We start from the raw sequence: 27,169 nt of genomic DNA, 5'->3' as shown, positions 1-27,169 counted from the left end.
ACCGTAGAATTAAAATAATTGAAATTAACCTGAAATCCATTAAATAATAACAATCATTTCCATTAAATAATTTTATATTATTATAAAACTATAAAATATTTTTAATTAAAGTCTTTTCAAATACATTAAATTAATTACAATTAATAAATTGCTTGGGAAAACGCCTTTTAATTCAAAATAAAGTGCTGCCAAAATTTTAAGATTTCTAAATATTTTTTATTCATAAGGTATTTTTACTTTAAGTACAGTACAAGAAAAATATGTAACAGCTATTTACTTTAACAGTTTTCCCTACAGGTGGCGCTCTAAAACGAACTGTGTGATAAAAACAAAACGAAAGTTGACATTACAAAGCACGTTTAGCGAGAATTGTTTACAGTTAGAAGTGAGCGTGAACGTGCTAGATTATTAATAAAATAAATATTAAATAATTTTTAATTAAATTGATGGTTTTAATAATTCCATTCAGAAAATAAAGTGTGATGGATATACAATTAAATATAACAACTACGCCGCAACCAATGCGCAACAAACCGGTAAATTTTTTTAACAGTTATTCAACTCGTGGTTTTTGTAAAATTTTTAATAAAATAATAGCATGAAAGTTTATAAACATTTATAAGTATATTTTTTTACTCAGCAGTAATCATAAATAAATTTGTATTATAGGAAAAGCCAAAACCCTTCAGGCTTGCAAAGAAACCAGCAGGCTCCTCAGGTGGCTTTAGTTTTCAGTTTGGCGGTGGAAGTCAGAAAGTAAAAGCTGTTGTTGCAAGAAAACGTTTACCAGCAGGACAAATAAATAAATCTCTTGCATTTAAACCAAAACGTGCATTAACACAAGATGATATCACCTCAGGCATACGCAGATATTCCGAGAATCCAAATAAGCAACCACGAGCAGCAGATTTACTAGAACAAAAAGAAAAAGAAGAACGAGCACAAAAGAAAAGAACGGAAATGGGAAAAGTTGATGCACCTGAAATTGGTCATGTCAATAAGCAGGCACGGAAAGTGAATGCATTTCGCGTCAAACGCGCTGCGGATTCATCAGTGAAAAAAATCAACTTATTTCAAAATAATCCCGAAGCAAAAGAAATAGGACAACGTTTAGTAAAACCAATCACAGAACGTCTCTTCGATGGTACAAAAGTAGATTCATTGGGTTTGCATCCACATGCTGTAAAAAACTTACAAGATCTATTAGGCATAACGGAATTAACCACAGTTCAACGTAAAGCGATACCAAAAGCGCTAGAAGGTTTGTAAGACATAGATGTACATTAGCGAATACATTATAAAATTTTATTTAACATTTGCAGGTAAAGATATACTCGTCCGCTCACAAACTGGTTCCGGTAAGACGTTAGCTTATGCGCTACCAATTGTTGAAAAATTGCAGGAAATGCGCCCAAAAATTAGTCGTGATGCTGGCATATTAGCTGTGGTCATAGTACCTACACGTGAACTCGCCATACAAACCTACGAGCTCTTTGTGAAATTATTGAAACCCTACACTTGGATTGTGCCAGGTGTTCTAATGGGTGGTGAGCGACGTAAAGCAGAAAAAGCACGTTTGCGTAAAGGCATCAATATATTGGTGGGCACACCAGGACGTTTAGTTGATCATCTGCTGCATACAGAATCCTTCAAACTTAGTAAATCGAAATTTCTAATATTAGATGAAGCTGATCGTTTGTTAGAGATGGGCTATGAACGTGATGTTAAACAAATAGTTGAGGCTATCGATAAACAGCGTACGCAACTTGCAGAAGAAACTAAAGAAGCAGTAGTGCACTTACAGCGGTTGTTGCTTTCAGCCACGCTGACTACAGCAGTGCAAAGACTTGCTGGCCTAACACTTCAAGCGCCAATATTTATCGATAATAGCGATGCTGATTCAACAAATCTTCTAAAGAACACCAATGGTTATGCTAAAGAAAGCATTGAAGCAGCTACACAAGATTTGATAGACACTGATGATGAAACTGGTGTCTTAACAATACCGGAAAATTTAAAGCTCAGCTATATTGTGGTGCCACCAAAATTACGTTTAGTGACTTTATCGGGTTTGTTGGCTAAAGAATTTAAAGGGAAAGAAAAATTGAAGGCAATGGTTTTCATGAGTACAATGGAAATGGTTAATTTTCATCATGATATGCTCAATGAACAGTTAACACAAAAAGTGCTCGATGAGGACGATGAAGAAGTTATTAAAGATGAAAATCATGTTGAAAGCGATGATGATGATGACGATGATGAGCCACTGTTAATGGGTTTAAGATTTTTTAAGTAAGTTTAAGGAAACCATTTAATATATTTAAAACTATTAATGTATATCGTTTCTTAATTATAGATTACACGGCTCTATGTCGCAAACTGAACGTCAAGGCGTTTTTAACGGTTATAGAGAGTGCAAATCTGGCGTGCTACTAACAACAGTAAGTGTACACAATAAATACTATGATGAATATAGAATTATAGAATATAATCTGTAGATTATGGTTCCTATTATAGAACAGAATAGAAAATAGAATCAATAGATACTATTCTATAGAATCATTAGATATATAAAATAGAAACGAATCTATAGAGATTCTATTCTATAGAATCATTAAATATTGAATATATTAATAATATATCCACATCTATGATAGGACGTTTCTGGTCGTGGTATTGATGTGCCTGAAGTCGATTTGGTTGTACAATATTCACCACCACAGAAAATAGCAGATTTTGTGCATCGCGTTGGTAGAACAGCACGTGCAGGTCGTAATGGTCGCGCTGTTTTGTTTTTAGCGCCAAATGAAGCAAAATTTGTGCGGAAATTAGAAGATAACCGAATAAGGTTTGCAATTGTTAGATAAAGAAAAGAACATTTTTATTTAAATTTCTATTATCTTTAGAATTTCACAAGTCAATATGGATGTCTACCTACAAGCTCTAAAGGATGCTGATGATGTGGCGAATACAGTACAAGAAGCTGCGTCGAATTTACAACATAAATTTGAATTGTTAATTGTGGATGATAAAGAAATGCGTGAGAAAGCCTGCAAAGGTAAGTGCTAGATATTAAGTCATACGTATTCTATTTAAAAGTATGAATAGTAAATAGTATATAGCGAAGTTATACATATAACATACATAAAAACTTTACGACAGTATACATAAGTCCATTAGTTATGATGGATCATACTTTAAAAATTTAGTTCGATATTCTTCATTATATATTGTTTTATAGATTCACAATATTGAAGAAACATGATTTAAACATACAATAGAATAATGGGAGCTTTTGACAAGTGATTTGCATAAAAGAATTAATTCGAAGTAACAATAGATATTTGAAATATCTGTTTAAATATCTAAAATGTGTTTCGATATTAATATATTTAATATCAAAAAATATTGAAAATTTAAATAATATATATATATGATTATATATATATAATTGTATTTCTTTACTGTTCGAAAAAAAAACCTATATATAATTATTTTATCAAAAATATGATTTTCAAAATAATAATAATTTTCTGTGAAGAAAATAAGAATAATATTTAATAACTATTAAATATGACGCCCAGTTTTTCTAGAGTGGGTATTTTATTGCTAAGAACAAACTTTCTTTAGTGAAAATCTGTTCTCTATATTTAAATGTGTTCTCTAAATAAATAAATGTAATAAATAAATGTAAACGAGAAAAATAGGACAATTAGTACTATTTATAGAGAAAATAGAACTGAAAGCGTTTCATGTTTCTTACTATATACACCTCCATGCGCTATAAAGAAGAAATAAAGAATTTATGTGTGAAATAGGGTAAATATCCCAAAGCTATTTTTCTATTGATTACACTAATAGTAATTGTCTATGTAAATGAATTGTGATCAATATTACGAATATTACAAAATAGAGAGTTTATTTTTGAGAAAATACAAAACATATAATGTAGGGTCTAATATGAACTGCGAATCAAGAAGTCTATTACTTTATATGGAAGTATACAATTTATATGTATACATATATGATTAAATTAAAAGATTTGATCATCTATATATAATATATTATTTTAAAATAAATACTACTAAAACTATCAGATATTCTGTTGAACAAATCGATATACTGTTTTTTGATAACTGTCGCTGGTTTTAAGAACCATAAATACTTATTAAGATCGATGATTTACTAGGTATTATCTTAAGCATCTCTTTAGTAGTTTTTCGAAAAGCTAAGTTTGATATAAATATCTTTAATGCAAAAAGTTTAACACAAAATATTTCTCACTGTTATTAATAAACTGCCTAGAGCTTTTAGTACATCTCTCCCCTTTTTTCTATCTCTCTCTATTTCATTCTATCTGTGCTTAATTTTTTCATTCTATCTTTGTTTCTCGCTATTGGGATTTCACTCTCTCTCTGACTCTTATTTCCTTACGACTTGTTTTTTGCTTTCTATCTTTGTTTCTCGCTTTTTGTATTTCACTCTCTCTTTTCGTCTAGCCACTTCCATCCTTCTCTGACTCTTATTCCCTTACGGTTTGTTTTTTTCTTTCTATATTTGTTTCTCGCTTTTTGTATTTCACTCTCTCTTTTTCTCTAACCACTTCCATCCTTCTCTGTCTCTTATTCCCTTATGGCTGTAAAGTGAAAAGCAGTTATTAAGTCCCTATTTTTTTCTCTATTTATTTTTGTGCCTTAATTTTTTTCTTTCTCTTTTTCTTTTTTCTTTCCCCAAAAAAATATCCAAATTTCTCTGGCATCTCAGACACTGATATTTATAGAGATCTTTTTATTAAGACCATCACAGCGACGTCAAAATAGTTGGTCATCTCAACAATATTTTAGTTCCACTTAGTAGAATTTATGCAACGGATGGAAGATTTCTTGATACAGGAGTAGAGGAAAGAGTTGGTAACTAACTGCTGCCAACTCCATTAAATCATACTTTCAATTCCTTTTGTGAAGTGAGGTTCAAGTCATTCATATGTGAATTAAAAACACTCGTTCTTACATTTTGAAAATGAGTCCATTTTTAATTAAAAAGTAATCTTAATGATTTGTCTTCAATGCAATTCCCTCTTATTTACAGAATGCATGAGTTTAAAAATAATCTAGATCAAGCACATCAAAGACTAGTCATTTAATTTGACTTTATGACCTTTAGAAAACTCCATTATCGAATCTCTTATGCATTGTTTCGGTTAATTTATTAAGAACTGGAATTAAGATCCTTCATTGTGACTTTTAATAAAATAAGATTAAAATAACTTTTTAAATGCAAATATATAGTATCCTAAAATTCAATGATTTGGGATGTATTAAAGCCATTACGCATAAAATTGTGTTTACTCTAATAATTGTGGCTGTGTTTGAAACTAATGCTTTGCACCGTAATTTTTTTCGTTCTGGTTTAGAAGAACAATAATATATTGGTTCAGTTCCGACGAATCGAAGCATTCTGATTTATACCTTTTTTTATTGAAGTTCTCTAAATAATTCGTACTTTAATCGTTAAATTTCGCCTTTGTCAAAACTATTGTGTGAACCCGTGCTGAAAATTGACTTTTATCTGCCGAAAACCGGGTCTTTTTTCAATTATTTTTTTATCTAATTGGTCCAAAGGGTTGCAATAATCTTCAGAATTAATTGTATTGTTTTTTCAAGATAATCAATCAGTGGAATTCCTTATGCATCTCTGAAAACTTATGTTACAATCTTTTTTTTGCCAATCTTCCTCTCTTTAGCTGTTTTGAGCTGATTAAACAGCTTCAGTCCACTATAAGCGTTCATGTTTCAGTTTAGGATCCTGATAATTGATCGAAGTCTAATCCATAGTTATAAAACGAGAAGCAAAATCGGGTTTATTCTGTTCGAAAGACTACAGGTTGCAGATTGAAAAATTTATTTTTAATTCACTTTTTGTTGAATTGTCAACGAATGCGGATTTCATTTTCCGAATACATTTTTTTTTTAACAGTAGGTGGAAGCATTGAAAGTCACCATGTGAGACATGAACCAACTAAACCACTTTTTAGGAATGAATGGAGAAGATTTCCACAGTGAAAACTTCATTCCATTAATCAGGGGAAAGTACTTAACGAGCTTTCTAAACCAGAAAGCAAGGGCATACATTAAGGAAACTGGGTTATAGAGAAGTGGGTGGGGTTAGAGCACGTGAATGGAATTGAGGTTAGCGGTAAACTCTGTGACTGCGGTCACGAAAGCCACGATTATATAGGGGGATGAAATGGAGGTTACGGTCCCACTTATCGAAGTAGTGAGACAGGTATTGGGGGGGTTTATTATTCATACGCAATTCTTTTTTAAGAATGTAGTCTACATTCTAAACTTGGATCTCTACGAGCAATGTTGTAGATTTTCTCAATGATTTCTGGTGTTGTTGCACGTTTTGGACACCCACTACATGTTTTATCTTCAACGCCTGTACACCCACGTTTAGATTCTAAAATATATCGCACATTTGGAAATGAGCAGATTGTTTCAATACATTTCACCATTTTTGTATGAATTTCTGTTGCTGAAGTTACTGATGATTTCTTATTCCCTCCAAATAATAGGTTTTCTTAAAGCTCTCAAAATACGCTTTTGTTTTGGTAATGACTTCTTCATCCGATTCAAATCTCTTACCGTCCAGCCATTTCTTTAGGTTTGGAAACAGAAAATAGTCGCAGGGGGCTAAATCTGGAGAATATGCTGGATGGGGTAGCAGTTCTTACCCCAATTCGTGGATTTTGGCCAGTAATCAGCACACGAAATTCACTTTTTTCCATTTTCGTAAAAACTCACGAGGTTGTCTGCTTTGAACGGTTATCAAACACCAACTGAACGACGTAGCTTGCTCAAAATTAGAAAGTTGCCCACTGGTAGATTACAGCTGACGGCAGCACTGTTGCATTTGGAGTAACTGCGCGGGAAATTCAAAAAGTCACTGACTTATTAAACCGCCCTTGTATAATATAACTTTATTACAAAGGCTGATTCTTCAAAGTGCCTTGGTACAACCGCACAAACGACATGCTAAGAGACCTTAGAATAGGCCCGATCAAAAAATACATGAGGGATAGAGTCCTGATTTTCCTACTTATCTCTATCTAATCTTAGAGTAATCACTCTCCGCACGGGGAGGTACGCAGATCTTAGATCAATCACTGAATAATCATGAAGCTTATAGGCGATACATAAATTAGTCAATGAGATGGGTGGGACCCTGTGGTACCCCCAGTTATCAAAGAGTAAAAGTGCCTAGTTGCGCTGACTCAAAAAAAAAGGATCAACACACATACAAAGGCTGACAAACTGAATTTAAGTTTTTGAATTAAATAATGAAGGAAATCTTCTTTAAATATACTATACTATCTATATATATACTATCTTTTAAGTAAAGTATATCATATAATGATTTAGTATAACTCTATCTAATTTAACTTGACTAAGTGCTAAACACATTATTGCGTCTCAAATCTAATTTTGTAATTTGAGTTAAGTTGAGTTGAGTTGTGAAAGAGTCCAGATCCTTTGAAAAAAGTTACAAAATTGCATTTCCACTGAGATTCACAGTAATTTATTCGCGTTTGTGTTCGTGCTGTCATATTTGCGTTGCTACAAAACTTAAAATTGCAGGAATTCTAATTAACGAACACTTTGACTTGCCGCGAAAGGATCGCTTATTAACGGCCACGCGGAAGTGGAAAAATCCCACTACGTGAAGTTGCTGACAACTTCTTTTGTATGGAAAATGTTATATTTTAATAAAAATAAAAATAAAATGAAAATATTACAACTTTTTTCGCGTGTTAACTACACTTTTCTACCCCGCCCACTTAACTTGTGTATAATTTCTGATGCAAACCCTCCCCTCCTCTTCATATTCGAAGATATGTAATATGAATAAAATAAAATGAAAAAAAAAAAAATTATATAAATGCCAAAGGATATTAATTTTGTAATTATAATTTTTTTACACCACAATTTTACCGCTTTTTTAAAAAGTTTGCCTTCAAAAGTCCGAAATGTGGCATTATTTTTTCCAATTATAAATTGCCACTTGCCGAACGATGCCATGGTGAAGTGCCCGTGTATCTACCCACAATCCTTTCGTTTCCTTTCTCTGTTGGGTTAAATATAAATTGATGTATTTGTAAAAAGGCAATAAAACTCGACATATATTTTTTTATTAAAATTATTCATATTCGGAAGTTAATTTCGATTGCGTGTGCTTCCACACACAGACCACCACCAGCACCACCGGGAGGAGGTGTGCAGTTGTGGACTGTTGAAAACGTGATATTAGCCACAAAAAGTTAATTAGATGTTGCCAAGGATTTCGAAATGAAACAGTTTATGTATATAAAAAAATAGTTTAGCCCTAAAAAGGACATTATGAAATAATTATTGAAATATAATGGAAATTTTATTTGCTTCGATTTCAACTTGATAACTGTTAAGTGGAATTTTGGTGATGCCACCTATTTTAATATTTTTTCTATTTGTCAGTTTATAATGATAATCATTAATTATCATTATTATATGATTAGTTAATGATGAATGATTTAAATTGTTTTTAGGACTGTTTTTGATGCAGGCATCCTTACAATCCATTTTCGTATTACTTCAAGAAGTGGATTCTCGTAATACTTTTAGCAGTTGATTAATTATAAAACTTATATATCTCATATTGGAATAGGTTAAATTCATATTAGAGGAGAAAACTGCACAGAATTATAATAAAGGTTTACTTTTTAATAAAATATTGGTGCGTAGTCAGCCATCCGTTTGGAAGTATTGTCAAATAATTATCGTAACTAATTCTTGAAAATATTTCTTGGATTTAATTATTCCAAAATAATTTTTTTAGGCTACAATCGCTTTAGGTATTTTCTTTAGGTTTAGGAGTACTTTAGGAGTTTAAGTTTCCAAGGTTTGAGCTTATAACTCATAACAAACTTGGTAAGTTTGAAGTGCAGATTCAACTTTATTTATCAATTGACTCAACTCCATACTGAATTTGTGTGGTTTTATTACGGTATGTGCTTCTTATTTTTTACAAATTATTAAATTAACTCCCAATGTATGCCTCAACTGTATTTGTTGCCATGTCACATTACACACAACCATTTAAAGCATTTTGACCTCTCAAATCTATACCACTTTTGAAATTACTTGAATTGAGCTAGTTTTAATTAAATCTTATCATCCATTGTTTCCATTCTTAAACAACCCTTCTTCTTCTTACTTATTCTCTTCCAAATCTATATCCTAATCCAAGTATTCGTATTGTAATTCAAAACATTGGTTTAGGTATTATATGAAGAAGGGAAAATGGTATAGTATATATATAGTAGTAGGAAAAAATTAGTAGCAATAACACTAATAATAAAAAATAAGGTACTTTTAGTTTTGATTTATGGTGGAACTGTTTAATTTTCAAAGGCTTGTATATTTAGTCTTGAGAACAAGTTTTCTGGCGAAAGGTGTGAAGTGTACATATAGTTTTTAAATGTCTTCAATTTTTATTAATTTTGATTTTACCATAGAAATTTGAAGATCTTTATAAATTTTCTCATTTCTACTGTACTCTCTGATGCTTCTGAGAGTATTCTTAATATATTTGACTGAGTCTTTAGAAGATTGCAATGATTGATGTATTTGCATTGTTATGCAGTTGAAGCCTATTTGTTCAATTGGTTTACTGATTCTATTACAAAATATAAGAGAACTATATAGTCTAATCTTAAAGGAGATTGGTTTTTGAGAAGACAGTGTAGCTTAATAGCTTGCAGTTCGTTTTGAACTACTTTCTTCACTTTGCTAATGCCATCTTACCTGCTATCGAAATGCATTTTTAAATTGGGAACGTCAACTGTTTGAGGTTTAATAATGTTGTTTAATGTAATTGTCGATGAAGTACCTTTATTAATAGTAATCGTTGCATACTAGCATTTTTGTTCGTTAGTCTTGATATACCATTACGCTAACTATTTCTTCGGCAAAAGCAATTGATTTTTAAAATACTTTGAAGTTTGTAAAACATGTTTATAACGCAACTGAATTTCTGTGTCCAAATCATTCTTTTTATACTGAATTCAAAAAAGATTTTTTATTGTAATTTTAACTATCAAAAATTTTAAACTGACACCTAAGATTAAAAAGCGAAAATATAGATTCACACGATTTTTATTCTAATTTTATTGACACATTTATCACATGTCAACACTTTTTAACTACCTACTATTATAATAAAGTACAGTTCTGTTTCATTTTGTATGAAAATTTCATTCATTCCTCAAAACTATTCACAATAGTAAAAGTTTGTACTGCACAATACAGTACTACAGTGAACTGTCAAAGCTAAAATCAAATTTATTTTGTTGAAATGATGATTCAATTCTATTATCAGCTGTCAAAATACAAATACAAATCTTGTTGATTTGAACTTGTTTTGGTATCGAAATCAAAAATAATTTCAAATTACAGCTAGAATTACAATCAAAATCTTTCGTCTCTCTCGTGTGAATCCCACTGATTATAATATGACATTATCTGAAACAGTGGCATGATCAAGAATAATTTGAAATGACATCTAAGATTACAATCAAAATTCTCTCTCTTACTCGTGTGAATCCCACTGATTATAATATGACATTATCTGAAGCAGTGGTATGATCAAGAATAATTTGAAATTACAGCTAAGATTACAATCGAAATTCTCTCTCTATCTCTCTCTCTCACTCGTGTGAATCGCACTGATCAAGAATAACTTGAATTGACAGCAAAAATTACAATCAAAATTCTTTGTCTCTTTTTCACTTGTATTAATCCCACTGATGATGGTTTGACATTACCTAAAACAGTGGTATGGTCCAAACAGTGGTAAGATCCAATTAATTTAAAAAGAAAAAAAGATTGAAATTAATAATTTTATGTCCTCGGTGTTAAGAAAACTCAATAATTAATTAGTCAAAACTTTCAAAATTTGCCTACATATTTTTTTTATAACAATCTGGCAATACTTCTCACTCAATTAAGTTCAAATTGCTTATTAACCAAAAAATGGCCATTTGTGAGTTGGATTTTTCTTTTATGTGCCGTGATTGCCCAAGTGTGCACTTAACCCTTCATTTGTTTGTCCTCGCACCCAAGTCTCATACAAATTATTGTATAAATTGTATTCATAATTATTTTATGATTACGCTGACATTTCTGTGTGTCTTGACTTTAGTGGCTTTTATAATAATTACAGCACATGAAACTCATACAATTTACTTACAGGTTTTTCCTTTCCTCAAATTCCTTCATAAAATGCCACAATTAAATTTTGTTTATGTATTTTTATTGATCAATAATTCATTTCTGTTTCTTGTTTGACATTATTTCGAACTCGTACGATTTTAATTAGCTTCTCCATCTATCAGTTACTTAAATCCTTTATTATCCTTTTTACGATATGTCATAACGTTAAGACTTTTAGTGTATTTTCAATTATTAATTTTTACCGCACTCGATAGTCGTCCAATTATAATTCCATGCACGGTGCTTAATGTGCACTTAACAAATCCATCATAAAGTAATTATTGTCCTTATTGTCCTGCCCTGCTCTGTCTTGCCAGTCAACAAATGGAAATGCCAGCTTTAATTGCCCTGCCGTCCGTGTATCAATTCACTTATTGAATTTTTATAAAACTCACTGTCTCACTCTCGACGCAGTAATTCATTTCTAAATGGCGCTGATAACTTGAGTCATTAATTATTTAAGATAGGAAATATGATTTAGGCGGAGCTATTTTACTTCAATTAAAAGTATATAGTTAGTAATAGATTTGTTGTAATTAAAGTGTAATTAATTGTATGCAAGTACTTTATATAAAACAATTATGGTTTAATTATAATTCACACCGTCTCTCATTTTTTAATGAAATATTTAGGACACCTGAAGGAGGGAATCCTTCCTAACTTTACGATGAATGAATGCTCTATATGTATTTTAAAATCTAATATTTAGAAAAAATTTCTAATATTTAATATTGAACAAGATTTTATTTAATATTACATTAATATATTTCATTAATTGCGGCAGTGTAAACGTGTTATTGACCTACTCTAATGAAATCATTTTTGTAATTTAAGTTTTATTAAATATTATATTAATATTTTGAATTAATTGCAGTAGTGTAAACGTGCTATTGACCTACTCTAATGAAAGCATTTCTGTGATTTAATTTTTATTAAATATTATGTTAATATTTTGAATTAATTGCAGTAGTGTAAACGTGCTATTGTTATGATATTAAATTTATCATAATAATGATATTAATAATGATATTAATAATGATATTAAATAAATTTAAATAATTTTTTATTAATTAAAATTGCCATATATTCAAATAGCAGTGAATTACAGCAACAAAATATTATTATTTTTAATTAATTGAATTTCTGGCTGACCATATAGCTGGTATGAGTATTGTCAATCAAAAGTGGTCTTATAATTATTTCTTATATTTAATTATATTCGTAAATAATTTATTTTATGAGACTGCAAGTATCAGGAATCGAACTTTTGTCCTGCCAAATTTGAAGCTCAGAGTCAGCGCACCTTAACCAACTGATCCAAAGCCATACCTGACTTTTATGTTCTGACTTGGAGTTTTGCTAATATTTTGTGAAAGTTCATTAAAAAATTCAATTGCTTTTGTTGAATAATTGAATTAATTAATTATATTTTTATATTTAATTGTTAAACTTTAATAGTAATCCTTTGTGGTTGCATTATTTATTGCATGATGCATGATTTTATTTAATTCTTTCTTGTGTAAAGAACCTCATCTAAGAACTATTTTTGGCAATACTCGAAACAGCTGTATTGTCAGCCAAAAATTCAATGAATTAAAAATAATAGAATTTTGTTGTTGCAAAATCACTACTGTTTGAAACCACACTGTTTCATTTTTAAAATAAAAAAGATAGACAATATAGAACTTTTCTTTTAGACATCTGCATTTGATTTTGGGTTTATAAAATCAAGACAAATAGATTTTGTAAGCTTCATAATCAATTTAAGTTGAACTTACTAGAACTTTCATTAATTAGGTATTCCTCAAATGTTGTTGCGTTTCTAAGTAGTCACATCATCGGTCAGGGGAATGAAAATGGAGTTGAATGGAAATCGAATAAAGTCATAGGTATATATTTTTGATATTGATCAAGAGCATCAAAGGCAACAAAATTGTTTTATCTCAAAAATAAATAAAGACGTTTACCCGTTTTTAGTCCACCAAATACTTTTTTATTTTAGTTTCGTTGCATTTTACATATCGGGAACTTTTGTTAATATCTTTTAATATCTTTTTTCAAAGTTAATATCTTTTAGTAAATGTTCCGAATATTTACTCATAATTTTTGTAAAATTTATTTTTAATATTTTATTTTTTTTGTCATAATGAAATTTTAATATTGCGAATATATTTTGCTGCATAATTTCAGAAATTTTTTTATTAAAAACTTTTGGAGGGTTTTTTCATTCAACACAGTCATTACTCATCCGCCTAATAGCCCGTTCAAACTGCATCATCAATTGCAATTAATGGCATTAATTCCAATAAATTTTATTAATATAAAAACAAATGGCAATAAATGCCATGCAATTGTTGTTGCAGATTTATTGCAATGCCAAATTTATTCCTATTAAACCGCTTGGCAGATTTTGTAAGAATAAAACACTGAACATACTCAATGAAAGTAGTGAACAGACCTAAATAGAATCAGAAGCAGCTTTTGACATTTGCCATTTTTATTTACGAAAAATTTAATATTTGAAGTATTTTTATTTTACCAGGTTCAGGTGTTTTTTGGTTAAGAGTATAATTCTATTGAGTTTCTTCATTAAAAATTCTAAAAGCAGTAAAAAACCAGTTGATTTCGCTTTTTAAATCTTTAAGTAATCTAAAAAGTCACTTATTAAATTAAATTTAATTATCAGTCCACAACATTTTGGAAGTTCATTCGTTGACAATAATTGTGTCTGAGTTTTTTTTAAACATTTTTGCCAAAGTCTGATTAAAATAAAAAAGTGAATTATGTCTAAAATATATTTTCATCCGTATCGTGATCCACATTTCAAGGTAAGTAGTATATTTGTTAATTAAACATCTATGATTAATAATTTGGCTGTCAAGGGAACTGATGAAGACCGCCAACGGGTATTAAAAATGTCAAAAACCCTTTATATAGGAAATATGTCATTTTCCACAACAGAGTCACAAGTATATGAATTGTTTTCACGTTGTGGGGAAATAAGTAACTTAGTTATGGGTCTAGACAAATTTAAATTAACACCTTGCGGATTCTGCTTCGTGGAATATGATCAACGTTCGGAAGCGGAGGATGCAATGCGGTATGATATTTTACGATATTAATGCTTAGCTTATAGCTATAACTTATTCCTTTTTCTAGCTATCTAAACAGTACGCGCCTGGATGATCGAGTTATTACAGTTGATTGGGATACTGGGTTTGTTGAGGGCCGTCAATATGGTCGAGGTAAGACTGGCGGTCAAGTACGTGATGAACTCCGTACTAACTATGATGAGCAGAGGGGGGGTTTTGGCAAGGTGTTGTCAAAAGAAATAATGTTAAAAAATAAAATTGTTAAACAAATCTTAAAAGAATAAAGGAATTGATTTGTATTAATTGTTTTTCAATCTTTAATTGCTTGCTTTGTTGTACTGACAGAAGACTGTATTAGGAGACGCGAGGTTGCCCAAATAAGGACTCTACTCATTGACTATTATTGTAGCTGTGGATTATAGAAAGTAAATTTAATGATCAAATTTATGGAAAAATTTATTTTAAAAAAAAAAGGAAATTACTTAGAAGCTGCAGTAAAGTTTTGAAAAGTAATGCAATAATGCAACGTAATGATTTTACGATCCAATAATTGCTCGTATAATCTATTATAAGGCATTTAATAGTTCCAAAAATATTCCACAATGGAACATAATCGACCAGTTCTTCAATTCTGTCACGTCCGAGGTAATTGTATTATAAATTTTTACACTTTAAGCCGCTGTCAAAGTGTCAAATCTACACTACAATGTTACAAAATTATAAAATTTTATAATATTTGTTTATTAAATTTCTATAAATTACAAAAATTAATATGTGATAAAAAATAAAATATAATTCTCATTCAGTATACTTATCAAAAACATGAAAATATAATGACATGCCCTTTGACTCTGTTAGAAAAATCTTGAATTCTGAAAATGTATACGCAATGTGACAAACATGTCTATACATGTCTGAACTATTTATTTCATGTATATAGAAGAAACTCTAATCTCAGAGCAAATGTACGCATAACTCCTTGTTCATGCATACGAAGGGAGCTAAAAACGGAATAAAGTTTTTTGGTACTGAGTGGACAGACAGACAGCAACAACACTTATTCTATTATTGTTTGTTATTGCACACTCCTATATATCTTTGTATGCGAGGGTTAATGAAAGTATATTAAAGGTGATGCATAGATTTTTTTTTTGTCCTTTTTTTACTTGAAATATGTGATTGGCTTAGTATGCGTTTGATGTAATTTTATACTGGCCTCATACAAAAATATAAGGTTTGCCTATTTACGTGGTGAGTAAGCATCGGCAGTAGCGCAACCATGGTTGTTGATAGTGTAAATGCTTAATATGTTCGGTAATGAAGACAGTGTTATGCTCTATAGTAGCAAACATATTATGAAGTATATTAATGAACACCATGTTGTTTAATAATTAATTATCTTTTATATTTTAAGTTTTTTTATTATATTATTAAGTTATATGAAATAGAATTATTAATTAAATTTCATTACTTAAATCATATAAAATAGAATTATTAACGATATTTAATTCAATCATATTAATTAGATTAATCATATAAAATTTATAGTAAGTATTTAAAATTAATAACTAAAAATTTTAAAGACTTTGTATGCTTAGTAATAAATTATTTAGTATGTTTGTAAAATCAATTATATGACACTGTATCAACTCTGTATATATTTACTTAGACACATTTTACTTCCGACGGACTTGTGATATCTTGTAGCACTTATTATTTTTGTTTGCAGTCTATTAAAGTATAGGCTTCGAGATTTTTTAGGTAACAGTATAATATCATCACTATTAAAAATATATTATTAATGTTCAATGCTGTGCAGTAAAGTATTCAACTAAGTTGATTTACCAAACGCATGTTTAAATCACAGTTTAATTGTAGTGAGTACAGTACTTAAGTACTACAAAACATTTGCTCTACCTCATTTTTGTTATTTTAAATTGAGCATTAAACGTACATTTATATTGTCAAATTTGCTCTTAAGTTAACAAAGAGTTTTTAAAATGTCTATTTGAAAATTTCTTATTTTTATATAAGATTATTAGTCCATTATTCATTGTCCAATAGACCATTGTCTATAAGATCCTCAAATATGATTTTCGTACTATCATTGCACTAAAGTAAAAAAATTTCAATTTGTTATTCCAATTTTATAGGTTTTCTCTGCAAAAAGTGTCCGAAATTTTAATTTAAGGAGAGGTGCGTAAAAATGATCACGTTTTTTTAGAATTCTAAGTAAAAAAACTTGACAAAAGTAATTGAACAAACACTTTACTAACCTCATTAAACGCTATGTGACAATTTTACTATTACCGAACGAAAAATTACCGCTTCGAGGAAAGAGTTGTGTGACGATGTTCCATTGTTCTGTGACATCCATTTTGGTTTAGTCTCTTACTAGAATTGTTCAGATCTCTGGAGTGAATTTTTTGTGAGTTATGCTTTTCACTTTTGTCTTCTCTAAATCAAAGTTTTCAGATTTTCAGTTATTTGCCACCTTCCACTCGGAACTTTTGGTGTTTGGGTTCTTGATAATATATATATATTGATTATACGTATTGATTATATATATTGATTATGTATATTGATTATGTATATTGATAATATATATAAATAATGCCAACCTATTTTCATCTATGTCAACGTTGGGACTTTTCAACTGATATAGTACATCCCACAATCATCAGCATAACATAGTTACTTGTTATAGTCGTATAGATGTTAAAGAATAGAGACCCGAAACCTAACCGTGCAAAACAGCGACAATCTTGCAAATGTTCAAGTTAACTTGGAATTGATTCATTTTTTAAAGATCCTAAAAATAATTTTTGCTTAGTAAATCAGTATTACCAAAATTGTTTTGAGATCAGCCTCTTAATCCATACTGCATCAAATGCTTTTTCTTAATCAAGGCTGACAAAAAAAAAAAACCATGCATTAGTCCACCACCTTGACTTCTGCTATACCATTTTTTATTACTTTCACGAACTCTATTAAATCATTAAAAATGATCATTATTAAATAAAAATCTATAAAATTGTTTCCTTTTATATGGGAAAGATAGGATATAAAAAACAATTTCAAAACAACAATTGAAACGATACATTAACAATACTTAAAAACAAAAACGAGTAGCTCAAAACTTAAAGGACACACACAGCATTTGCTACAACTGTCATAGTCCTGGCTCTGAACCATGTAGACTGCAAGGATTTGCTTCAAAATTAAAAACACAAAAGGAATAAAAACAATTTCAAGCATTGAGAAGTACGAAGACAATACGTGAGGGCAGTCCAAAGAGCAGAACTCGAAAAAGTTGTGTAAACTTCAAGAGGAAAACTGATTCAATTATTGTACATTTTGCAATTTGCTTGTAAAGTTAACGAGATACAGGATATATATCCTGTGTTTTTTCTATAGTTTTGCTCATGCGAAACACTTGTAATGGCTTTTTAATTTTATGTTTTGTTTTTTTATTTTTTTTTTTATTTTTTTTTTTATTTCTTTTTTTATTTTTTTCTATATGCAACTACAAACTTTTTGCTCCTTCCTCGCGTATAGCAATCAGACGCGCAATTATTGTGCATTATCCTTTCTGCAAGTAGAATCCTGGCATATAAATGCTATTTTAGCTCTTAAGGGCCCATTAGACAGCAACGTTCGTTGTCAACGCGCGCTTGCCATTACACAAACAATTTTTTAAACATTTTTTAAACACGCCCCAGATAAAATAACAAATATACTAAAAAATCGCTCTCACATGAGAATTTTTTTCTCCTACTTTTCTCCTACTTTGTGAAATGCGAAATTTGTTTGTGTAATAGTAACATTTGAAATTTTAAAAAATGCGTTGACGAAAATCAAAAAATTTTGATATTTCTTCAACCACGATCGTGTTTTTGCATATACAGTCGGATTTGGTCGGCATGCAAAATTTTATTTATTTTGAGAAGTAGAAGGATAAACATCGTTTAAATGCACGCATGATTTGTCGTTAGCATGCGATGGTTTGCAAATATGAATGAATTGTATCTTTTATTTTAAATATTTGTATTTTCTACCTAGGTAAAATTTTTTAATTTCCAAAACATTTTATTAAGGAGAAATAAAATATTAATAACCTTGGGCTAAAAAAAAATAACCAAACATTAAATTACAATAAAAATTTTGTTTTAAATATTAATTGCATTGTGCACCTACGGAAAATTTGTTATTAAAAAATACCAAAAAAAAAAATTAAATTATATAAAATATAATATATATAAAAATAAATATATAAATTGAAATCATAAAAATAAATATAAATATATAAATTAAAATTATAAATTAAATGTCATCATTTTTCGTAAGGAAATTACGCATAGCAGCCGCTGTCGACACTTCAGCGATTGCTTTAATACTGATGAGTGCACAAATTTTGCATTGTTTGCTGGAGGCGTGTTTAAAAAATTGTTGGTAAATTTAATGTGCAATGGAGAGAGAAGACTTCGTGTGTTTGTCAACGCGCGTTGATGTCTAAAGGCCACTTTATTGAAGTGATTCGATGTGTTTGACTCTGACTTTTATTAGCTACTCTTATTTTTATTATTGTTTATTTTCATTTGTTTAATTTTTTTTTCATTTCTCACTTATTTGTAGTTTGTAAATTCCATTTTTGCTCTGCTTTTATTCGTCTGTCCTTAAGTTCGTCTCTATGAGTATAGCAATGATTAGTCAGGCCATTTGGGAATTTCGCACAGTTTCCATTTCCGTTTTCAGTGGTGCTTTATTCAGTCTTTTTTTATTGCCTTTTATAGTGATGCAATTGTAGTCCATTTCTTCCCACCCTTTTTTTCAATTCTTTTCCTTGAAAATTACGCATTTGCATGTCCTTCGCTTTCAAAAATCTATTATTTCACTGGTTTTATAATCTATCCATATTAAGTGTTTTACATGCATTGCATTGTGTTCCTAATTATATATGTCCTTTTATGTGTTTTAGTTGCGGTTTTCATGCATATAATATTATTTTGCAATTAAGGAGTTTTAAATGTTTGGGAAAAATTAATACCCTGGAAGTTAAACATAAATTAGCGTGGTTGAAATATTATTTTGACACCTTTTATCGACTGTAAACATACCCATTCATTAAAACTTCGGAGGAATATCTTGATATATAAATTAAAAAATTATAATAGAATTACTTAACAATAACTCTACATTTTTCAAATGTAGAACCGCTGACTTGATACACATAAACAAATTATAATCATCTAGGTTAATATCTGTTTTAGTAGGGCACTTGATCATAGCGCGAGATGGGGCTATGCTCGGCCTATTCTTTAGTGTCTACCGTATCACATGTTTACCGGTAAGGAAAAGACACCAGAACACCTGTTGTGTCTATGTTCAAGATTAAGATTTTGTGTGTTCCCTTCACTCAGCGTTATTTCCAGCATAAGCATTGGTCAGGCACTCGTATTTATTAATGCTTTTGGCTGGTTCTTACTTGACCATTCTTCTACCCATTATTACGAGAAATTGTGGAATTAAAACGGCTTTATAAGCTAATTGAGGAGGATTCGTTTCTTCCTTCATTTCAACTAACTGAGTAATACAACAACCAGTTTGATTACTTTAGTCATATCATGGTTATATCAGCATCAATTACAATGGACTTAACATCAGTGAGGTCGAATAAAAGCATTGACTATTAACTATTTGAAACTATGAATACATAGCACCAAAGTTCTCAACAAGCTTTAGTCTGATATCTCCAAGGAAGAACGACGCCTTTCTCTTAAAGCAGGACCTATTCTGGTCCAATAGATCGGAGTATAGTATGTGCAAAACTATTACTTTTTTAAGTACATTAATTCCTATTATGGAACCTAACTCTTTTTATGTCCCAATGCACATATAATTCATTGATTGGGCAAGACTTATTCACCACGATTTAGTTCAATAAAATTTCACATATTTCTCATTCATTTCTTATCTCAAATGTATCCCTCTTTTCAGCGGCCCTCTAACAAATCCTTATCCTTGCTCATATAAAGCCCTGTGGATCTTTGACTTTAACCCATTGAAGTGACAAGCTTCATTCCTATCCAAACAGATTAGCTTCAATAAAATTCCATTCACTCCTCAGCCATTCTTTATCTCAAATAAACCTCACTTCATCTTAACTTCCCCCTACCTTATCCATATTCTAACTCACAAAGATAAAAATAAAGATTAATGATAGAAAAACTCACTATAATAACGGCAGTAACGATAACATTACATTACTTAAATTCTGGTATAGTCCTAGATAACCGCCGAGTGAAAGTTCACGCGATTGCTAAAGCTTGGGCATCTCAACTAAACTAGTATATTTTATATCAATATTTGGACTTATATAAGCTATCCGCGCTGTGGATGCCGCGATTGCTCACACTTGACTATAAGCTTGGCGATGTTTAAACACAATCTGAACGGTGTTTTGCATAATTTCAAAATAGCTATATTTTCAGCCAAAAACTTAATTAATTTAAAATAATAATAAATTTTTGTTATTGCAATTTCACTACTGTTTGATAAAAAAACTCTCTGATCAAAAAAAATAGTTTATATATTGTTGTTGTTATTTTTATGTGAAATGTGGCCTTTGTCAATCATTCACCTTTTTCCAGATTCATGGCTGATTGCTTCGTTGGCTTGTAGTTTTTTTTTTTTTGAAAAAGTGCTGGTTTAATATGCGGCACAGGTCCACAGACGTAGAATATATATTCTATCCCAGAAAATATGAAAATTTTCTTTTTATTGAGATTGCGTTTGTTTTTATAAAGGTTAAATTATGTCAATTAATTAATTAACGTATATTACTCTATAGAATTAAAGTATATAATAACAATATATTAAGAAGTTTGTATTATCTACAGTTTGTATGGAGTAAGTTTAAGATGTATTGCTTTTATTTTATTTGATGTATGCAATTAATTCAGTTGAAAAAAATGATTAAAGGATCCTTTAGTAACATTAATTTAACATATCGTACATAGCACTTTATTTGACTTAATAGACTGCAATTTGAAAAGTACTTTTCGGTTTAACTACAATAGCGACATACGTCGAAATTAATTTGTGGTATGTCCTGTGCGACATTATGCAGTACTCAGCCTTTTTGCAACACGGCTAAAGCATTTAAGACTGAAAACCATGCAAAAGCTTTTCCTAACAGCATTCTAAACATTCATTATCCTTTCGAATACACAATACAAACGCATTGACAAATAAAATTTATTTTGCGGTCCTTGTGGCTTTCTCTACGGAATTTCATTGCCATTCATTTTAACTGCTTTCATTTCATTTTTCACTAATGCCTTTTCTTCACAATAATTGCATTAAGACAATTAAGCAAACCACAAAAGTATCACAATCAACTCCGCCCACTAATGTTGCAATTAGCTTTTGTCCTCCAAACTCCAAAAGGACATGGAAAAGGAAAAGCACAAAATGGCAGACGTGTGCTGCCACTGTGTGTGTATGGCGAAAGGATCCGCTGCCTGGCAATTTTCCAAGGATAATGGCTGCATAATGTGTTCGCTTTTCACATTTAATTGCGTTTGTGCAAGATGAATTCGAAGGATGCTCTTCCTTTGTATCCTGACTCATTAGTGCGCACAACGGGTGAAGTGTTTGTGGGATATCATATACTACAAATGCGTTTTACTATACATAAGCAGTTTATTTAATTAATTTATTTTAATGTTCTTGTCAATTTGTATAATTGACATGTGTATTTCTATATCTATTAGTCCTATTGAAATATGTGTGTGTATGCGTGTATCTATGCATAATTGCCGGAGCAGCCATTGTTGCGGTTTTTATTGTGAAAAGGATACGCAAGCTCACTGACGCATCCTTTTGTGGTTGTTTCTATTGTTGAAGATATGTTGCTTTGCATTTGTTTCAATTTAGTTAAATTGCTGCTGAACATATTTGTTTAGATATTTATCTTCGAATGTAATTTGATATTTTTCAGTTGTAAATTTAAATAAAAATTGAGTTGAAGTGAAGTGCAATTTACATATGAGACGCAGCAAGTCCTTCTATTGAATATTTTAAAAAATGTGTACATGTGTTGATGCCAATCTGCTTAATTGTGTTTGATGTTTTAATGGAAATGAAAATGAATTTATTAACTCTGAAGTGCTCAATTTTTATTTTCCCCAATTATTCATATTAACTTATAACGCATAAAGAAAAATTCTAAATATTTCACAATTATTTGTTATGCTCGAAAATTGTGATTTAAAAATTATTTAGTAAAAGTTCGAGACCTGAAAAATCTTCAATACTCTCCCAGCACACCAAGCTGCGGTTATTTAACAGTAATGTTAAGAGCGTTCTGCTCTACGGCTGCGAAACCTGGCTTACTACCAACAACCTGATTCATAAACTGCAAACTTTTATAAACAAATGCCTTAGGAGAATTCTGAAAATTTGGTGGCTCCGCACTATTAGAAATTCCGAACTATGGTCAAGATGGCGCCAACTTCCTATAGCAAACGAAATCAAAAAGCGTAAATGGCAATGGATCGGGCACACTTTGAGGAAGGCACCAAATGAAATCTGCAAACAAGCATTAACATGGAATCCTCAAGGAAGCAGAAGACCTGGTAGGTCCAAGCAAACGTGGAAGCGAACACTGGAGAAAGAAATCCAAGCAAGCGGAAAAACCTTTGGAGAAATTAAAACCCTGGCAAAAAATCGTGACAGTTGGAAAAAGTTCGTTATGGCCCAATGTTCCCTTGGGAACGTACTGGATTGATTGATTGATTGTAACCATTCTGAGATTTGATAACGCGGTGTTGGTAAGTCTGCAAGTTTTCGAAAATAAATTCAGGGCTCTACGCTCTATCCTTTATGTATTTTTTGATGGGATCAATCTTGAGGTACCTGAGGATGTCATTCGTCCTAATGTACCATGGAACTTTGAAAAGTCTTCTCAGAGCCTGGCTTTGTGCAATTTCTAGCTGGCGAATAGTAGTGTTTAAAGCTTTGCTAAACGCTACACATCCATATAGAAGTGATGGAGGAATTATTTGGTTATAGGTATATCAGTTTCCTGTTCTTAGCATTGAGATTTTTATTTCTGAATAGCGGTTGGAAGTGATTAAGAATTTTGGCACAGCTAATTCTTTGATAGTTTGTCAAACTGTTCGTCAGTGAAAACGAAGTGAAAGATCTACTAAATTATCTAAATTCGGCGGTATGGATTAAGTCTCTACTCTTCTATGCAAGGGTTCTTGCGAGGAATGTGGTAGCAAAACGACAAAAAATCTCAAATTGAGGTACATGGAAGTTATCTAATGACCTGTCACTGCCACTGCAACCAACCAACCAACCATTTTAACCGGAAGGCCGAAAATCCGCTGTTGTTGTGTGCGCCTCAACCACTGTTTCTCAAGCAAAACATCTGAGTTTATTTTAATATCTTTAAATATTTAAGTGACACATAGATGTGTATCTCTGCAAAAAATTGTATAGCAATAAAGTCATCTTTCTGAAAACTCTTTTAAACATTTCTGGTAACATGATTTGAAAAAAGCAGCCATTTTTAAACTAAATCCGAGCTGTATCAAGCTCGTTAAATCAAACTAACTTAAGCATTTCTATGGTCTGAAAAATTATTGTAAAATTAATAAAATAATATCCTGAATAACGATTTGTAGTCGAAGTCATGGTAAGTATTACAATATTCCAAGTAACCATCAGACCAGGTTTATTCTAAAATAAACCTGATCCTAAAAAAGTCATCTTTTCTTTTTTTTCGGTATAGAGCTGAATATGAGTTATCTAATAAAACATCTGGACTACGATCACAATAAGATGTTAGTGTCTCATATCACAGTTTAGTCACCTCTGCCTAGCAGTGCTAAAGAAACTTTACAGATCCTGTTAAAACATTCTGGTTTCTCTCTACAAAAAAAAGATGATACTGAGGTTAGATGTTTCAATTATGTCGGTAATCAGGTATTCCTAACCAGAATGCTTTTTATTCGGTTAAGCGTTTATTGCAGTAAAAAAAAATCATGGAAACACTATCGTAATGGATGTCTAAATTCTTTATTTGTATTTCAGAATATATAATATAATTATTTTATTTTTTATATTTTTATTATTCTATTCCATTCTTATATTTTTTTATTATTGTATATTATTATTATATTCAAAATAAAAAGCTATTTCTGAACAGAAAAATAAAACAACAGTTTCAGATTAGTGATTAATAATAACCAACAAACGAATAGAATTTATTTTATAATAATTATATCAATTTATAGATAATACATAAGAAAAAAAAAAGAAATTAAAATAGCAACAAAACATGCTAGATATCATCTAGAATTGACATATATTGCCAATAGAAAGGCTCTAAACCAAAATTGGAAAAAAATCTTAGAATTGAAGTTAAGTATATGGAGAAAAAAAAATTAGAATTCAACTATTCCATATAGGAAAGGTTAAGTATATTTAAAAATATAATAATAATTATAAAATAATATATTTATTTTATAATAGTTATAGAAATTTTTATAAATAAGACAAAAATAAAAATAAAAATAGTTGCAGAACATGCCAGATATCATCTAGGAAATAAAAATGAAAAAAAAAATATTAGAATTGAACTTTTCAGTATAAAATTAAATAAATGGAGAAAAAAAATTAGAATTCAACTATTCCATATAAGGTTAAGTATATTTACAAAAGTCGAAAACTTTTGTATTTGCTTTTTTACATACTTTTATTTCCATTCTGTAAACTTTTACATTAATCTAAAATCGACATCCTTCTTATTTTTTTCTTGCAGCATTTGTCTCCTGGATGAAATTTTACTCCACGTTTCCAAAGGAGCTGAAACCAATCTTTAGCGTTAAGAATGCTCATATGGGTCACTTTGCTAAAAGCTTTGGTTTAAAAGATCCACCAACATCATTCACGAAAAAACATTCATTGCCCAAACAACAGCCACCAACAAATCGTTTAACTTACACAGAAAGGTATATTAGTTATCCTCAAATTAATTATTAAATATTCACTATATACATTTTTCAGGGATCCTGAAAGAATAAAAGTGGAAAAAGAAACGAAAAAACGTCGTTTCGCCACTACAGTCACGGATAATGTGAGAAATATGAATCGGCCAGTAAAAAATGTTCTACTGAAAATGCTCCCCACTTCCCGAGCACTCAATACATCTGAGTTTGATAGTGGACTACCACCAATCAAGAAAAGAAAATAAATAGTTAAAAATAGATTTCATGGAGATATTATAAGATATGGTTATCCATATATCTCTATTGGAAGAGCGTAAAAAGATTTGATTGTAAATATTAATATTAACCTTCTTAAGAATAAGAATCTTTCTTCTTTAAGAATTGCAAAAAACAACTATAACGTGGTTTGCCAAATGTTTTTTTTACTTTTTTTGACTTTTGTGTTATTAAGTGCTATAAAATCAATTAAACAAAATCTGTTAAAGGACGTTCTTATAATTTTTTGAGGTATTTACATATAATCAATCATATACATATTTTATATACAACATATTTTCTGTTATTGAAAATAAAACGCCCGACGTGTTAGTTTTATTTTGCTTTCAAAAATAATAGTTATTTTTGAGTTTTATATTTTAAAGACAAAAATAATAATTATTTGTGCATTTTAAAATAAAAAGCAGAGTGTATGAGTTAAAAGTAAAAGGAAAATAATAATAATTATTTTTTAAAAATATAATATAAAGCGAATTAATTTATCATTTTTTAAATTTAATTTTGAGACGTTTTTTTTTAATTAAGTTCCACTAAAAATAATATAATATAAATAGAGAAAATGAAAGCAAGACAAGTAAAAACAAATTTTAAATAAAAACAATAAATTTTTAATAAGATAAATAATAATTCATTAATAAATTCATAATGGAAATGAAAAAATGTACGAAAATACGCAGAGTGTTGAGTTATTTGTGTGTGAAAAAGTAAATGACATATAATAATAATTATTTTTGAAAAATATAATACAAAGCAAATTTAATTATTTTTTAAATTTTATTTTAAAACGCTCTATAATATATATAGAGATAATCAAATCAAGACAAATGAAAACAAAAAATAAAAACTTTATAAAAAATTATTGTAAAACTGAAAAAAGGTACGCAAATACGTAGAATGCGTTAGTTTTTTGTACGTCAAAAAGTAAAAGGCAAATAATAATAATTATTTTTGAAAAATGTAAAATAAAGTAAATTATTAATATTTTTTAAGTTTTATTATAAAACACGAACATGTATAAAGCATGCATAATATTATGAATGAAAGTTTTTAGAATGATAACTATATACTTAAAGAAGAATTAAAGAAAAATGTTTAAAATAATTATTATTTTCGGTCCCTATTACTATTACGGCACTATTACGAAAAACTAAAATATGTTTGTTAAGTTGCGTTGAAGATAAATGTTATTAAATGTCCTTTGTTATTTGCAATTGAACAATTTCTAATTATTCGATGTTCCACAATAAAAAATTATATATATTACAAAAAATTTTTATCTAAAAAAAAGTTTGATGAGATATTGTAAATATTAAACAATTTATTATAAATTAGACAGTTAAATCTAATGATGAATAAATGTTAAATGTCTTATAAAATTGTGTAAATATATCTAATATTTAAAAAACAAAAAAGAAACCGCTTTTAAAACTCGTAATATAAGATCGGTGTCAAATACATATAACAATAACAG

At 29.8% G+C, this 27,169-nt stretch overlaps 2 protein-coding genes across 2 annotated transcripts; both read left to right on the top strand.

The window, feature by feature from the left end:
• Positions 1–321: 321 nt before the first annotated feature.
• Positions 322–25,858, top strand: LOC119669831 (probable ATP-dependent RNA helicase CG8611). Its single transcript, XM_038079862.1, has 8 exons — positions 322–536; positions 670–1,261; positions 1,323–2,292; positions 2,357–2,441; positions 2,658–2,848; positions 2,907–3,058; positions 25,236–25,425; positions 25,481–25,858. The coding sequence occupies exons 1-8, from the start codon at positions 483–485 to the stop codon at positions 25,665–25,667; spliced, it is 2,421 nt and encodes an 806-aa protein (XP_037935790.1). The 5' UTR covers positions 322–482; the 3' UTR covers positions 25,668–25,858.
• Positions 14,093–14,685, top strand: LOC119673310 (nuclear cap-binding protein subunit 2-like). Its single transcript, XM_038084574.1, has 3 exons — positions 14,093–14,137; positions 14,192–14,409; positions 14,469–14,685. Exons 1-3 carry the CDS (start codon positions 14,093–14,095, stop codon positions 14,683–14,685), a joined length of 480 nt encoding a protein of 159 aa, XP_037940502.1.
• Positions 25,859–27,169: the final 1,311 nt, after the last annotated feature.

This window comes from Teleopsis dalmanni, chromosome 1, assembly GCF_002237135.1.
Source record: "Teleopsis dalmanni isolate 2A chromosome 1, ASM223713v2, whole genome shotgun sequence".
NCBI classification, from domain to species: Eukaryota; Metazoa; Arthropoda; class Insecta; order Diptera; family Diopsidae; genus Teleopsis; species Teleopsis dalmanni.
Note: the sequence above shows the minus strand (reverse complement) of the source record. Positions and strands in the feature narration are given on the sequence as shown.

Bases quoted from the DNA above. Each gene is read 5' to 3' on its own strand.
- LOC119669831 (XM_038079862.1), top strand. From the start codon at position 483: ATGGATATACAATTAAATATAACAACTACGCCGCAACCAATGCGCAAC. The intron at 537-669 runs GTAAATTTTTTT...TTTGTATTATAG, and splicing joins AACCAATGCGCAACAAACCG to GAAAAGCCAAAACCCTTCAG. The intron at 2,849-2,906 runs GTTTGCAATTGT...TATTATCTTTAG, and splicing joins TTAGAAGATAACCGAATAAG to AATTTCACAAGTCAATATGG.
- LOC119673310 (XM_038084574.1), top strand. From the start codon at position 14,093: ATGTCTAAAATATATTTTCATCCGTATCGTGATCCACATTTCAAG. The intron at 14,138-14,191 runs GTAAGTAGTATA...TTGGCTGTCAAG, and splicing joins ATCGTGATCCACATTTCAAG to GGAACTGATGAAGACCGCCA. The intron at 14,410-14,468 runs GTATGATATTTT...TCCTTTTTCTAG, and splicing joins GAAGCGGAGGATGCAATGCG to CTATCTAAACAGTACGCGCC.